The 15,923-nt window shown below is 36.4% G+C and overlaps 2 protein-coding genes and 1 long non-coding RNA gene across 4 annotated transcripts; 1 reads left to right on the plus strand and 2 right to left on the minus strand.

The window, feature by feature from the left end:
• Positions 1-739: 739 nt before the first annotated feature.
• On the minus strand, positions 740-2,039 carry LOC111207037. The gene is made up of 2 exons (XR_002659240.2): positions 1,320-2,039; positions 740-1,034 (listed from the first exon to the last, which is right to left on the minus strand). It is a non-coding gene; the product is annotated as an uncharacterized LOC111207037 (long non-coding RNA).
• Positions 2,040-4,438: 2,399 nt separating this feature from the next.
• LOC125588338 (classical arabinogalactan protein 7-like) lies at positions 4,439-4,873 on the plus strand. Its single transcript, XM_048759635.1, has one exon. The coding sequence runs from the start codon at positions 4,439-4,441 to the stop codon at positions 4,871-4,873; it is 435 nt and encodes a 144-aa protein (XP_048615592.1).
• A 2,081-nt stretch (positions 4,874-6,954) lies between these two features.
• LOC106348460 (dihydrolipoyllysine-residue acetyltransferase component 3 of pyruvate dehydrogenase complex, mitochondrial) lies at positions 6,955-11,055 on the minus strand. Of its 2 annotated transcripts, XM_013788208.3 has the most exons (19): positions 10,810-11,055; positions 10,399-10,489; positions 10,229-10,293; positions 10,064-10,149; positions 9,914-9,951; positions 9,518-9,573; positions 9,360-9,434; positions 9,185-9,277; positions 8,806-9,045; positions 8,657-8,729; positions 8,473-8,573; positions 8,294-8,379; positions 8,138-8,213; positions 8,001-8,068; positions 7,865-7,931; positions 7,701-7,796; positions 7,517-7,619; positions 7,319-7,414; positions 6,955-7,244 (listed from the first exon to the last, which is right to left on the minus strand). In XM_013788208.3, exons 1-19 carry the CDS (start codon positions 10,849-10,851, stop codon positions 7,174-7,176), a joined length of 1,623 nt encoding a protein of 540 aa, XP_013643662.2. In that variant the 5' UTR covers positions 10,852-11,055; the 3' UTR covers positions 6,955-7,173. The 2 variants fall into 2 exon arrangements, with proteins under 2 accessions (XP_013643662.2, XP_048616468.1); XM_048760511.1 differs by having other exon boundaries at positions 8,001-8,213.
• Between the last annotated feature and the right edge of the window lie 4,868 nt (positions 11,056-15,923).

The raw sequence follows: 15,923 nt of genomic DNA on the forward strand, positions 1-15,923 counted from the left end.
TCATACGGAAAAACATTCTTAAGCAATGGAGATGGTAGACCAGACAAAATATATAGCATTCAAGAATGATAAATGTGCTTCTCTTTTTTTTTTTTGATCAGACAAAGTTGGTTCTCATTACTTAATGAATTAATGAACAAAACAAGATCGAATAAAAGTATATCTCTTTATAGTGTTTATTTATATACGGTGAGAATGTGTCTAATCGTAAATGAGCTGAAGTTATGCATCTTCATCACCGTCTTCTCACTTTATGAATGACATTATTATGTATTTATGTTATGGATTCCGGTGTTTCATCCGTTATGATCTTTAAAACTTTTGAATGTTGGGGTGAGTTAATTATCTCATACCAGCATCAATTATGTTATTTAAAGTTGTTTGACTATGAGATTTTAATCTGGAATGTTATATTGGTTTAATATTTTCTCCCTAGTTTTCTCCTTCTCTGCCCTTGAAGGATGTTTTTTGTTCATATTTTACAGTGAGATTAAAATGCAAGTGGTGAATTAATTGTCCACTAGATCCACTCAATATAGTGAGGTGGATTTGGTGTGATTGAAGTTAACTGGCATGATTTGCCTTCAATGTATTTTGGATTTCTACTATCAACACAAATTGCATAATATGTTATCAAAGATAATGTAACAGAAACAAAAGACAGTTCAAAATAAACACTTTTAAAAATGATTTGAATTTATTTTACAGTATTTATATTTTATATGCTAGAGAAACAATATATTCAGAAATTGCTAGGTATTATTTATAAAGAGTTTATGTTTTTCAATTCATTTTTCCTTTAAATTTTATATGATAATAATCCAACCAAAGTTACAACTAATGTTTAGTATAGGGAGTACAACAACAAAGATATTCAGAACCATCTGGACTGAGCATGCATAAACCAAGAGTTCCATGTGGGAACTCAGGCGGTCCACATCGACTCTTACATTCGTAGCTGAACCTGCACGAGCCTCTGTAGATACACTCGTCTTCATATCCGATTTGTTTTGTGTTCAAGTTCAATGCTATCACTTGCAAAAACAACAACCAATATTATTATTTTAATACGTTTTCGATTGGACGAGATAACATAATTGTTTTTAGACAATGTTTTTTTTTTTGAAAAAAAAAAGTTTTTAGACAATGCTTGCCATTTTTATTTTAAATATCGTGAGGCTCGGACCCAAAGACAATGTTTGCTTATTTTTCTTGATGTTCTTTATATCAAGAAAAAAATTTGTATTGGAAACGTGTGTGGCAAATATTCAAGAAAAAAATGGTGTTGGACTGAAAATAAGAAGAATAAAAAGGTTTACCCTTTGATTGAGAAGCATACAGGAGAAAACATGAGATGACAAGGGCAGCAAGTTGAAACTTTGACATAGCTATTCTTTGAATGGTATAAGTTTTGATGTTATAAGTTTTAGATGTTAAATGCATGCCTATATATATGTGAGTAGTTGACCTGAAATCTTAACATTAACCAAAAAGTTGTAAAAAGAAACATTAACAAAAAAAAAAGAAATTGTTGACCTTAGAAAATATATAAAGGAATAATAATTCTAATCTGGAAAGGATTTAAGGTGAGATCTTTTGCAAAAGAAAGAATTGGCAAGTTAAGACACATTCAACTTCCAATCTAACTTCTTGGTCATGTTTGACATATCTTGGCCTTTATAAATGGGAAATAATTTTTATAAATATTTAAAATTACGAAAAAATAAAACGATTATACACTATTATAAATATTTAAAAAATAGTTTTATCACACCGCAACCACCACGACATATGGCTATGGTTACCTCGTCCACCTACAACAGTCCAATGTTATCATTGATTTTTTTTTATTACTTTGACTGTTATTCCTCTTTTGATTTTCAGAAAATAAAATATTTTTTGTTTCACTTAAATATGTGTGTTGCCTAGGCCTGAGACTTATTATCCGAGATCCGGATTCGATCCGAGATCCGTTCCGGATCCGCTCCGAAAATAGGATATCCGGGGTGTCCGGATCCGAATCCGGATAGTAAAATCTTGGATCCGTGCAAACCGAATCCGGATCCGGATATCTTAATTTTTAGGTCCGGATATCCGGATCCGGATCCGTATTTTTTAAATACATTAAATTTTTAAATTTTATTAATATTAATATTTGATATATTAATATTTATACATGAATTAATCTTATAATATTATATTTTAGTTTCTACAATATTATAAAAATATAAAAACGGATATCCGCGGATAATAGAATATCGAGACGGATATCCAAAACCCGGATATCCGGAAACCACGAATCCGGATATTAAATCCACGGATCCGGATCCGGATACTGTAAATTTCCCGGATATCCGGATCCGTCCCAGGGCCAGTGTTGCCACTTGCCAACAAATATGTTAGCTTTAATTATTTTAAAAGAGAAGATGTTACAACTTTTGTTATTCTGATTACCAAACACAAAAAAAAGTTTGGGTATCCTCTATTATAAATCGTTATCATCGTTAATCAGAGGCTCGGTTCATTTTCAACTTAAAAAGGAGATTAGGTTACTCCCTCCTTTTCAAAATAATTATTCGACGGGAAATTACATATTTACCATTTTCATTTTTATCACCACTGAAAAGACATTTTCAAAAATATTTTCTTCATTAAGTGTTATAAGACTCTTATATTTTTGTTTTCTATATATATAATAAATCATTATTTAAATAAATAAAAATTTAATTTTTTTAAAACATTATATTTTAGGGTTTCAAATTATACTTTTTTCAAATTTGAACATTTTTATAAAACAAAATTTAAATTTCTTTTTTCAATTTTTTTTTTTGAAAATCGAAAACTATGTTTGAAACTATTTAATTTTTTTATATATATTTTTCAACTATTTATTTATACATTTATTAGAATCATAAATTTCACATTCCAAAAACTCTACTCCACCCCTCAATTCTAGACCCTAAGTTTAGATTAGCTAACTCTATGAGTATAAGTGTCTTATACTTTTCTTGAGAATGAAAGTGGTTAGTGTAAACATGAAAGTGAGACTATGAATGTGATATTTGTAAGAATTTCCCTATATTCTATAGTTTTCACACTTATTAAAAAAACACGTAAATTTTTGACAATAAATACATTGTTTTCCGTGCTAAACTATTTCCTTGATTTTTAACCAATCAAAGTTCAGTAAATACAATTAATGTTTTTGAAATTTACAATTTGTAATTATTACATACATTAAATTTGTAATTATTACATACATTGAAATGGTAAAATATGAATCTTTCAGAAACAATTTTTTTTCTAAAATATGGATTACTCTGAAACGGATGGAGTATTATCCCCTATATATTAATTAAGAATCATTTAAAAAGTTGTAACCTTAAGTTTGTATTAATTAAAAAGAGATTTTGCTTAGGTGTCACTTAATTAGAATGTCAATTTAGCTTACGCGGCAGCTTAAGAATCAATTGAAAAAATGTTGGTCCAAATTCAATTACTAGGAAACATTATATTAACTCAAAATATAAGAAGCGTGTATTTTTTCCTTAAATAAAAACTACATAATTACCTAATATGATTAACATATATACGATAATTAATGACTACGAATAATAAAGATTTGATAACAATTTTTGCATCCTTCTTTATTTTTGTTTAATTTTATATTATTAACAAAAAAATTAAACAATTACATTAACCATATAATACAAAAATTAGATTTTTTTCTTATATGTTATATTTAAATTTTTTTAAACGACTTTAAATTACAAAATGAGGAAACATTATCTGTTATATTTTTCTTATATGTTATATTTTGAATATTTTAAACAGCTTTAAATTATAAAAAATGTAAGTCTTCCTTAAACATACGACTAACAACATTAAAATGACATGTATCATTTCGATGGTTGATCTGAAACTTTTCAAAACCATATGAAAGACAAATGTCAAAATAATTCAACTGTGGAAACATTACTGTTGACTTTTTCAAGAATGTGTTCGGTGGCAAAAAATTAGGCTTTTGTGTCATAATTTGTTTAATGTCCAATCCGATCAATCCATGATATATTAATTATAGTTTAGTTCTATAATTTTTAATAAAACTTAATCCGGTCAATCGGAAAGAAATTATATAATAGCAGCAAAAAAACATTGTATACATATAAATAAAATGATCAAATATATAAAAAAAAATAGTTGATAATATATACAAATAAATTCACCATGTACGAAGGCAAACAAGACTTATCCCGGTATATCTATTAATCGTTAATAGTACTTAGTAACCATATTTAGCTCTAAGAAGCAAGTCTGTTATTCTTCTCTCTGTCTTTTCCCGGGAAATAATATTAACCCGCTTCTCTCTTTCTATGTCAAATAGGAAACAGAGAAAGATTGTTCCTTTGATGCCACATTTGGATTCAATCTCATGAAAATGGGTTCCTTGATTCTTCACATTTTGATTCTCGCCTTATCTTTCACCATCCATTGTTTCCTCCTCGTCAAATCACAAGAACCGCCTCTCTTTACACAATCTCCTCCACCGCCGCCACCACCACCACCGCCGCCTCCACTTGACAATGTGACAGACATTCCTGCTCCTTCTCCAGTCTCGGATTCAATTGCGCCTCTATCTTCGCCACCACCTCATCCTCCACCGCGGCGGAGTCCAAAGTCAGAACCTTTTCCACCGCCTCCTGAGCCACGGCGGTTTGGGGGGTCTCCGGAGAAGCATAAGAGAGGTGGATTAAACAAAGGGGAGACTGTGGGACTGGTCTTTGTTGGGTTAATAGCAATGTTGCAGGTGTTGGTTGTTGTCTTCTTGGTTCTCAAGAGAAGGCAATTTATCAGACAGAAAGAAACTCAATGACAGATGCTTAACTACTTTGTAATTCATTTAACAAATGTTTGATTAGAGGGAAGGATTGTAGAGGAGAGAATTTTAGCGGGAAAGATAATGCAAACTGTTATTAACTCATGTATGATGTAGAATTATTTTTATGATTGCACAAATTATTTGTTTACTTCAAGATGAAACTGATTTAGTTTGGTGGGTTATAAAGGCTTATACTTTCTGCAATCTTTGATTGTGAAGTGTTCCTAGGTGCATTCTTATGAAATGATGATGATGCGGAGATGATTCATACAGCATTAACAGAAGCCACTTCCTTTATTACATTCTTTTCTCTGTTCTGGAAGTTCAGAAAGACTTTTGAACATGGAACTCATAATAACCAGACATAACCTCCTTAGTTAGGATTCTTGTCTGCTTTAAGATTCTAATGTGAATATAGATCTCCTTCAGCAGTTAGGTATCACATTTTGATTTGTTTTAGAAGTCGTTTCTTTTAAGAAACTCCAGAAAGAATATGCAGCCTGATAAAGTGATGTATGTAACCATTAGATTCAAACAATGCATCAACTTAAAAGTTTCCATGTTGAGAGGCGGAACGAGCTGTATGTTCAGAGAGTAACAAAAGAAGAATCAATGGTCTCTTGAAGTTTTTATCTTTTATCCTTTATATACTAAAGCACAAGTCACATGGCTAATAAAATTCTGACACATGGATTGTGCTTTAAAATTAATTAGAAAAACAAAACTAAATGCATCACTGATATAATTTTCTTTTGATTTAACTGTATCATCGGTTTTGTTCCTCATTCCCACCCACGATTCTACTTTTTTCACTTCGTTTTGAAACCACGAAGTTCACCTCTATCATATAAAACTGTTTATAGCATAAATTAATCCTTTCGTTAAAAACGTTCTTCTAACATCTTGACTTTCTCAAGGAAACAAAACAACTAATCCTTTCATTTCTCCTAAATTCAATTTTGATCTTGATAAGTTTCTTCATATCTTATTTTTCTACACCAATTGGAAACTTTTACCATTCATCTCATGGATTAATACTTAGAAGTTTATTGTCCACAAGTTTTTCAGATTCTGTATATTTGATCGATAGTCTTTGAACCTCTTTCAAAGCATCAATTACGCTTGAGTTGGAAATCACGTCGGGAAGAGTTGGATATTGGTACGATGATTTTGGAGAGATTCCTTGATGATTTTGTTGCAGAGTTTCCATAATCTACGGAAAAAAAAACTACAGGTATATATGGTGGCCAGTGGGGCATAATGAGTCCACATAGCATAAATATATTGTTCAGTTTTTTTTTTTTTTTTTTTTTTTTTTTTTTAGTTTGCTGCAGACATGTATAAGAAACCAAATCTTATTGAAGAATCAAATAAATTTCTGGCTTAGATTTGTTCGAGTGAAGTCGGAGAAGGTACGTTGAAGATGAATGGAGTAGTTAGGTAAGATGCAAACCGTTTGACCTTTCAGATTTCCATGTGAAAAAATAATCGTTTGAGAGCCTCTTGTGTCAACTCAAAACTAATAAGTTAATTTCTAATCATTTTTGCAATTAATTTTGAATTTTTTTCAAGTTTTTAGTGGATAGTTTAACAGCTATCTAAAACATAAAAGAAATAATATTTTAAATAAAACCAATTATCTTTATAAAATCGTTAAATAATAATAAGAAACTATTTAAAAAAATCAAAAATCAATTGTAAATTTAATAGTAAAAAATCCTACAAACTATCAAGATAAGTAACGTGGCTTAACTTTGTTTAAAGGCATGGCTTTTAAAACAAATATGTTTACATTTATTTTGGTTATTCATAGAAATATTTTGTAATAAAAAACCTATGTTAATTATATTTTGATTATTCATGAAAATTTGTTAGATAAATTATATTATTCATTAGTTTTCAAAAACATGCATCCCTTTCAAAATAATATCAGAATTAATGTTTAACCTCTTCAAACGTTTTGTTTTACTGCAGTCAGCCTCTGTTCATAGAATATTTGAGGAAATTAACAATTTATATGTTTTAAATTATAACAACTTGGCATAAACTGACCCGTGGGAGATTATACTAGTTGATTCATAAAACTCAAAATATTATTTCGATTTAACAAAATAAACAATGGGGTTTAGTTTACCCATCCCCCCATGATCAATTAGAACCCTCCATATTTATTGGTACAAAAAAAAACAAAGAAAATAAATTGGTACAGAGTGTTTAAACCAGAGAAATGAGAGATCATAGACTCCTATGATGAGCTTTGACGTGTTTTGGTCATTGTGTGATTTTTCTCTCTCTTAAAGCAACATAGATTCAGGGTTCTCGATGTAGCCTTTGAATGCTTTCAACCATTCAGCTCCAATGGCACCTGCAGATAGCAGAATATTCGACTCAGTTTAACAGTTTTATGATGAATGTATGATGGTAGAAAACCTGACTTACCATCTACTACGCGATGGTCACAGCTCAGTGTTACAGGCATGTAAGAAGCAAAGTTGAATTCATCTGGACCGTTACCAGGAACAACTCTCTTCTCAGCTGTTTTTATTAAGATTTAGACACATAACACGAATCAGTTCTTGGATATTTGGGAAGATAGTAACATGTGCACTCTGTTCTGTAATGAGAGAGAGAGCTTACCAGATCCAACAGCTAGAATGGCGGCTTGAGGGGGATTAACCACTGCACAGAACTGCTTGATTCCAAAAGGTCCTCCCAAGTTAGAGACTGTAAATGTTCCTCCCTGAGAATGAAAGACTTTATTATCAGCTGATTTTTTCAGAAAAATGGATACGATCAAAAGTGAGTGAGTGAACTCTCTCACCTCATAATCTTCTGGCTTTAAGCTGTTCTCTTTTGCTTTTTGAGCCAACAACCGAACTTCTTCTCCAATTGTGGACAGACCTTTCTTGTCTGCGTCCTGGAACCAAGAAATTCATATAATTAGCAATCTGAAATTTATTATAAAGTGCGGTTTTGCGCACACACCTTCACCACAGGAACATACAGCCCATTTTCTGTCTGCACTGCGACGTTGATGTTTACGTTTTTAAACCTACATATAGAATGGTTAAGATGTTTCCCAGGCCAGAGATATTCAAAAGTTTGCAGTCGATGTACTTACTGGCGGATGTAATCATCAGTCCATGAACTATTGCATTGAGGAACTTTTCTGAGAGCTAACGCAGCAGCCTGAAACATATGCAGATAGCAAGTCATTTCAGAAGATCTTGTTTGCAAGTATACGCAAGTAATATGTACCTTAACAACAAGATCATTGACGGATATCCGTTTCCCACCAGAAGCCTCTTGGAATGAATTGAGTTGACTCCTCAAACTGCATATACAAAAAACCGCTTTGTCAAGCTTACTCATTGACAAAGACTAAAAATACATCATCGGAAACTTAATCTTTACCCCATAAGTTTGTCAACACATGCATCAACGGTTAAGTAATAGTGAGGGATAGTTTGCTTTGAAAATGCCAAACGTGAGGCTGTAACCTGTCAAAATTATACAGTCAAAAGAGGTTTCAGAATCCTTGATCCTCTTGAAATTTGGTTACAAACCGTGCAAGGATTAAAAAAAAGCTTTACCTTCCGTATCTGGGAACGAGGGATGTCAACATAGTCCAAAGCTGGAACCTTAGAATGAGTGACCTTAGATTGCTTCGCAGTAGCTTCTTTACCACCTGAAGCTGCAACCATTGAAAGATGCATTAGGCAAGAAAGGTCTGACAGAAAAGGAAAGGGAAGGGAAAAGCCTAGGAGTTACTAATACCTAAGTAATCCTCGATATCAGCCTTCACTATTCGTCCTTCAGGACCTGTACCTTTGATGCTTGAAAGAGGCACCTGATGTAAATGAGAAGATGAACTAGCTTGAAAGATTAAAAACAAAATAATATCCTAGAACATTGTGAATACTAACATTATTGTCTTCAGCCAACTTTCTTGCAAGAGGGCTAGCAAAAACACGATCTCCTGAGGGAGGTGGGCTAGGCTTGGAAGTCTTTGGTTCAGGAGGCGGTGATGCCTGTTCTACCTTCTCTTCCTTTGGTGGGGGAGGAGCTAGTTCTTCTTTGGGAGGAGTGGCATCAGCAGTAGATGATGGGGTGTAATCTTTGAACTTTCCAATGTCCTCTTCATCTTCGACTGTAATAGCAATTACCTACTTGAAGGCAAAAAAGATTGACACAGTTACAGTTCACATTTCCACAAATGGAGTCTGGATCCTAAAATCAGTATCCGAGTCCCAAGAGAAACGACGATAATTACATAACTCTACAGAAACCAGAAAAGTTTCATACCTCTCCGACTTGGATTTCTTTTGACCCCTCCGCCTTTAAAATTTTGGCGAGAAAGCCCTCTTCCATGCATTCCATTTCAACGGTGGCTTTATCCTAAACACACAGAACATAGTCAGCGTTATTTCCCAACATAAATATAAAAATACAAGATGAGAAGAGTCTAGATTGGCATTACAGTTTCAACTTCACAGAGTACTTCACCAGGAGCAACTTTATCACCTTCCTTTTTCAACCACTTGGCAATGTTACCCTGAGAATCGGAAAGGTAGCTTATTAGAACATAAAGACAAACGGACATAAGTTTTGATCAAGAGGTAGAATGGAGGTCCATGCCTCAGTCATTGTTGGCGAGAGAGAAGGCATCCCGATCTCTTGATGAGGAGGCAAATCTGAAACACATTTTCAGAAAATTCTAGGTAAAATGAACCAATCTAGAGTATATACCATTAAGCATCCTCAAGTGAAAAGTCAGGCAACTTTTAAATTACTGCCAGTACGTAACTCTCTTAGGAGAGTTAAGCCCTTAGATTGTTATCAAGTACATAATTAGCCTATCAAAGAATTAAGTATTCGATAGAAAAATCATGAACTAGTATGGCTTATGTAAAACCCGATGAATGGCAATGCAAAACAGATTAACCTTAGCTAAATTAGAGTGGAAACTACAAGAGTAAAGTGTTAAAAAGCGCATAAAACAGAAGAAAAGTTGTGGGATAAATCGTTGACTACCTGAACCAGATGAAAATCCTCTAACTGATTGCATCGAACTGGAATGCAGAAAAAAAAGCTTATTGTTAGGCCAAAGAAGTAACAACAGAAGCAGGCAGAAAAGGCTAATGCACATGCTGCAACATAAAGAGTAAGAGTCAGAGATGAAACCATGAAAACTCTTGTCCAAGTCTCGGCCTTCCCACTGTACTGCTTAGTGTAGTCCTCGTAGTTGCAAAACTAATAGACACTGGTACCTATATAACAGATCTAACGAACATCAAGACCACAAAAACCTCTTAAGGCTTTAAGGTAAGTGAGAAGGGAAGGACTTACAATGTCAGTGCTACATCTGGTAATCCTCTCCACTGGTGAAAAGCCAAGACGGGCACTGGAAGCATCTGAAGACCATAGAAAAAAAAGAACATGCTGAAGCGATCGACAAGCAGAGAGTCTTACGGAGACACACCACACAAAAAAGATCTACTTCATGAGGACAACATTACCTTCTCTGCTCAGAGATGCACGCTTAGTACTGGAGAAGTAACGGATTGATGCAGCCTGCTCGCGCCGCAATAAAGTGGAAACATCCTTCAACTGTCACAGCGCGCACACAAAAAAAACAAAACAAAAGACCAAATGGCGTTACAGATCTCAATCATCTCACAGAAGCAAAATCATAAAGCTTTTCAGTTTATCTGATTCAATTCAAACCAAGGAGCAAGTTGACTCCATAAATCGCAAATGATCCCAGGTTGATCATAAAGCTCTTCAATTTCGTATGAACCCAGAATTCAATCGAATCGCAAAAGCAGAAGAAACACAAGAAGCCAAACCCAATTCGAATTCTCATCAATAGCGAATGTTGCATATGATCGGAAAATGATGGGAGAAAACGGAATCGAGAAAGAAGTTACCTTCTTGGAGTGATTGAGGAGGATACGTGACGCGTAAGCCATTATCGGAACTACTTAAGCCCGATCCGATTTTCGTTTCTCACTTCTCTCTCTGTGTGCGCTTCGGAAGGAAGGAAGGAAGGAAGAAGAAAACTTTTTGGTTGGACGACTGTTAGGGTTTTTATTTGGTTTCTCTCGGGTAAGATTTCTGATTTACCTTACCAATAATGAGGTAGAATCTGTGATCCGAGCCAGTGACTGGGTGAGACAGAGATAGATCGGCTTTTATCATCGTACGGTCGACATTAAAAGTTGACTACCATTTGACCATTTTTCTTATCGGGCTGGATATAGGCCCATTAAGAGCTTGTAATGGCCCACTCGAAATGGTTGTATAAATACTACTATCCTGCCTGCTCTGTTGGAAATAAGAATAAGCGGGAAACAATCTTATTCTTCTTCTCCGAGTGCCGAATCCATCGCTTCAAGGTATATCGTTGTGACACACCCAGATCTACATAATAATAAAAATAATAGATAAATAATAATATTTGAAATTTCCATTTATAAATACTTAAAAGTCAACATCCATCGTGGAAATCCATAATAAAAAATAACATCTGAAATATAGATAACGACATAACTCCGAAATATAAAGACAACATAAATCCGAAAGTCTAAAATAGGAAATAACATAACGATAAAAGTCTAAATGCCTAAAAGCTCGATAAAGATAAAAGCGATAAATAGAAGCGATAGTAGCCCAAAAGCCCAATAGCACCAGTCCGATAATCACTCCTGCTCGTCGGTCTCACCTGAAAAGGGGGGAAAGGAAGGAGGGGTGAGCAACATGGGAGTTGCCTAGCGAGGTATGAGAAGCTAAACCGGAAACCACTGATTGAGTTCATAGCACTACAACTATGTAGGCCTAGCTCTAGCATGAGACAATCACGGTGCCTATTACACCACACAGAACAATCAATATATGTCTAGTGCACTAGACATGCTACAACCAATGCGATGATAGTACATATCTACTCTTTGCACCCCGCATTCTCCTCATAAAGATATATGTGTATAATTCTACAGGCGTCATAATACAAAAGCCCACTCTGTACCCCGCAAATTAAGCTTCGTAAGTACAACCTCGTTGTACCCCCGCCATCTTTAGCGTCGTAAGTACAAACGTCTTTGTACCCCCCCCCCCCCACCATCTCCACACTCATACGCGTCGTAAGCACAGACGTCATGTGCCCCCGTAATCCACAAACATAGGCGGCCTAGTACAAACGTCTTTGTACCCCGCAATCTCCTCAAACATGGGCTCGTTATATATATACATATATATAACAGTTCTTAACATCAATCATTTCAATCAACTGTTGAATCCTCTATTATCTTATTTCCAGTTTAACAATCAATAATAATAATAAACAAGCAAGACTCTTAAACAGACTCGATTCACAGAGACAGATCATGTTTTGAAACTAAACTTTCCATAACGGTAGTACTAAACTAGTTCGGGATTTAATCGGAGTAGCCCTCACCTTAGCAATGAATAGAAGTGGTATCTATGAACTTCAGCTGCTCAAATAGACCCCAAATCTGAAACCAGGGTGAAAAATCAAGTCAGAACGCCCTTCGAACGGTTTAAAACGGGTCCGGTCGAAGTCTGCCAAAAAGTCAACTCGCTGGTCAAAGGTCAATCCGGTCAACCCTTGACCAGAAATCAATTTGACCTAACCGACCGATTAACCCTAACCGATTTCGAATTCAATTTAAACCGGTCAACGAGTTGACTCACTGAGTCACCGACGAGTCACGACGGCCGGCAGCGGCGAGTCACGGCGGTCCGGTGGCGGGGAAGCGGTGGCCCGGTGGCGGTCCGGCGACGGTCCGGCGGCGGAGGACGGTGGGGAAAGCGGCGAAGACGATTTCTGGCGGGCGCGTGGCCGACACGCGCGCGCAGAGGCGAAACTTTGAACGGAGTGTGTTGCTTCATCGGGACTCCGATTGCGGCATGGACGGTGGCTACAGCTTCGTCTCGATGAGAGGAACATGATGGTGGCTTTTCATGTGCGAGATTCTCAACGGTTAGGAAGATATAGCTGATTTACTGAATGGACGAAAACAAAGCTTAAGATGCGGCGGTTTCCGGCGATTCTCAGATGCGGTGAACGGTGGTGGAGAAGTTGTCGACGTCTCGGCGTGCTGTGGTCGTGATGAGCTCCGGTGATGACTCAGCTTGCAAGAGATCACACTCTTCTTTCATGAACTTTCTCTCTTTCTAAAATTTCTGATTTTTTTGTTTTACTTACGGGTGGAGAAAACAAGGTTGGAGCTGGGTAGTTATAGCCAAAACTATGGGTCTGCGGGAATGCTTGGGCCTTAGTAGGCTAACAAATTCTGGAACCGAAATTCGGGTCGTTACAATTCTCCCCCACTAACAAGGAATTCGCCCTTGAATTCAAGTCATGAGCTGACATGTTCAATGTCTACCATAAACAACCCTCATATAGAGATATCTCAATACTCAAAAGATAGCTGTCGATGTAGGCAAAATTTGCTAGATATAGATGCTTTCCGAGCTTTCATTCCACTGGAAGGCGCAATCTTTGAGTATATCCTCTAATGTCTTAACAGTCCTCTTTGACTGACCATCTGTCTGCGGTGATAATTCGTACTCATATGGACCTTTGTTCCAAGCGCCTTCTGAAAGGTTCTCTGAAATTCTGACATGAACTCACATTCCGATCCGATACAATACAGATAAGAACTCCATGCAACCTCACAATCACGTTGTTGTAGATCTGCGCCAACTGCTCAACACTGGCGGTCTTCTAAAATATTTAGGGAATAGGCTGACTTGGTAAGTTTATCCATGACTACCCATGTGGCATCCTTTCCACATATGGTGATTTAAAATCCAGTAACAACATCCATAATAACCATGCCTTATTTCCTTTTCCCCTCCAGCAAAAGCAAGCTCAACAATAACCTGAAAGGTATCTGATCCATTTACAAACCATCTGACATATATGTCCTTGCGACGCAATGAAGCTACAATTGTCTTCATACTAGACCAATTATAGTTAACACTTCATATCTTTGTACTCCTTGGTGTTCCCAATACATCACTCATGTGCCTACCCAAGGCATTTGTCACCTGGTTGTCCTTACCAGATGGTATGCGATATCCAAACTGTAGCCTTCTACAAACTCAATCCAACTGCACTGTCCAAGTACAAGTTTTAATGAATGAAAATAAATTTCAGATTCTAGTGATCCCAGAGAATCTGAACTTATTTCCCGTACAATTACGATTTCCAAACAACAACCGAAATACCACTGCAACCACTCTGAATCATGAATAGGGTAGTCGGTCTCGTGAGGTCTCAACCGACGTGATGCATATGCAATGACATGATCCTCATGCATCAATATCCAATCCGCAAATGCTCATCATGATCATCTGCTCCAAAAAAATAAATCAAAGGGGTCGTCGATAAGTACAATCGCGCACGAAAGACATCGTTCATAAGCTTCACGAATGCTATCGGTGCATTCGTCGACCCAAATAGTATCACCAAAACTCATAATATTCATAATGGAAATACGCATTCCGTACATACTCCTCAGCTATAACAATATGATGGTATCCTGATGCCAAGACAACCTTCGAGAACCATGACCCTCCACGCAGCTAATCCAACATTTCATGAATACGATGGTTACCTCATGTAGTCGATACAAAGCCTGAAATTCCCATCTTTCTTCTTTACAAAGAATGATAATGTTTCCCACAGTGAAGTACTTGTCTGATGAATCTTCAATATGCTCTTTCAGCTTGGCCATCTCTGCTGGCGCTAATCGGTTTGGAGCTCGTGAAACCGGTGATGTCCCTGGTTCACACTCAATTGCTAGAGAGTTTCCTCTGTCTGGTGGTGACCCTTCCTAAGGCCACAAATACATCCTCACACTCTGCAATAACCAAAAGATCATGCATCTCATGTTGTCCATCATCCTTAACCGTCGAAGTGGTTGCCAAAAATCCCTCTGCTCATATACCCAATAACTCCTCATCATGTAGCATGCATGCAAATAAAATCTGCTCTGCTCTAGAAATATAAACTTTTGCCCTCAGGCAATCCAACACTACTCGATGTTGTGACAACCAGTCCATCCCAAAAATGATATCGTAAAAATATAGCTCCATCTCTGACGAGTCTCTGAACCAATCATCCTTCCAAGCATAACTGGTACACTACGATGAATATAAATACCTCCCAACGTCCGGTGTCAGTTGTCCAAATTGACACATTTCTGAAACGATCAACAAAGCCAAAAGCTGGCAAACATACCAAGCATAACTCCAATATCAACACAATGCAAGCTGCCGCACCCCAAATCCAAAAGCGATTCCCTACGAGTTTACACACTAACCATGCCTCCAAGGCAGTCAGTATACCCATACACACGAATAATAGATGCCAACTCATGGCTCACATCTCACACCACATAATCTCCAGTAACAAAAACTCGTGGAGCAATGGGTTGAAGTCTGGGTGGTGGCAGAAACGTCACATATCCACTCGCAGACAATCTCTGAACGCGACCGACAAAACTGATAAACACTTGAGCCATCTGTCAAACTGTGACATCATCATCCATTTGTCGAACATCTGGCCGAAATCTTGTTAGCTAGAGAAAGGATGACGATGAGTAACTCAACATATTGTCATATCTAGGATTTACATCTAACGCCCACACCGGATATGGACTGAACTGTCTCATGACGTTCTGAACGTTCTTATTTTACCGGAGGGGTTTGAATTAGCCCCCCCGATCGTATTTCACCCGATATGAAAGAAAACATAGGAATGAGGAAAGGCTTACGGTGGATACCTAGGCACCCAGAGACGAGGAAGGGCGTAGTAAGCGACAAAATGATTCAGGGAGTTGAAAATAAGCGTAGATCTGAAGATTCCCGAATAGGTTAACCTTTTGAACTGCTGCTGAATCCATGGGCAGGCAAGAGGCAACTTGGTGAAATTCTATTTTTATGTATATAGATTCGTTTATAATTTATCTCCTCGATAAAAAAAATATTATGAATCTAAACTAAAAGGATCCAA

This window comes from Brassica napus, chromosome C6, assembly GCF_020379485.1.
Source record: "Brassica napus cultivar Da-Ae chromosome C6, Da-Ae, whole genome shotgun sequence".
NCBI classification, from domain to species: Eukaryota; Viridiplantae; Streptophyta; class Magnoliopsida; order Brassicales; family Brassicaceae; genus Brassica; species Brassica napus.

Excerpts from the sequence above, each read along its gene's own strand:
- LOC125588338 (XM_048759635.1), top strand. The coding sequence starts at position 4,439 with ATGGGTTCCTTGATTCTTCACATTTTGATTCTCGCCTTATCTTTCACC.
- LOC106348460 (XM_048760511.1), bottom strand. The coding sequence starts at position 10,851 with ATGGCTTACGCGTCACGTATCCTCCTCAATCACTCCAAGAAG. Across the intron at positions 9,278-9,359 it reads TACTCTGTGAAGTTGAAACT|GATAAAGCCACCGTTGAAAT; the intron begins GTAATGCCAATC and ends CTGTGTGTTTAG. Across the intron at positions 7,245-7,318 it reads TGACCATCGCGTAGTAGATG|GTGCCATTGGAGCTGAATGG; the intron begins GTAAGTCAGGTT and ends TGCTATCTGCAG.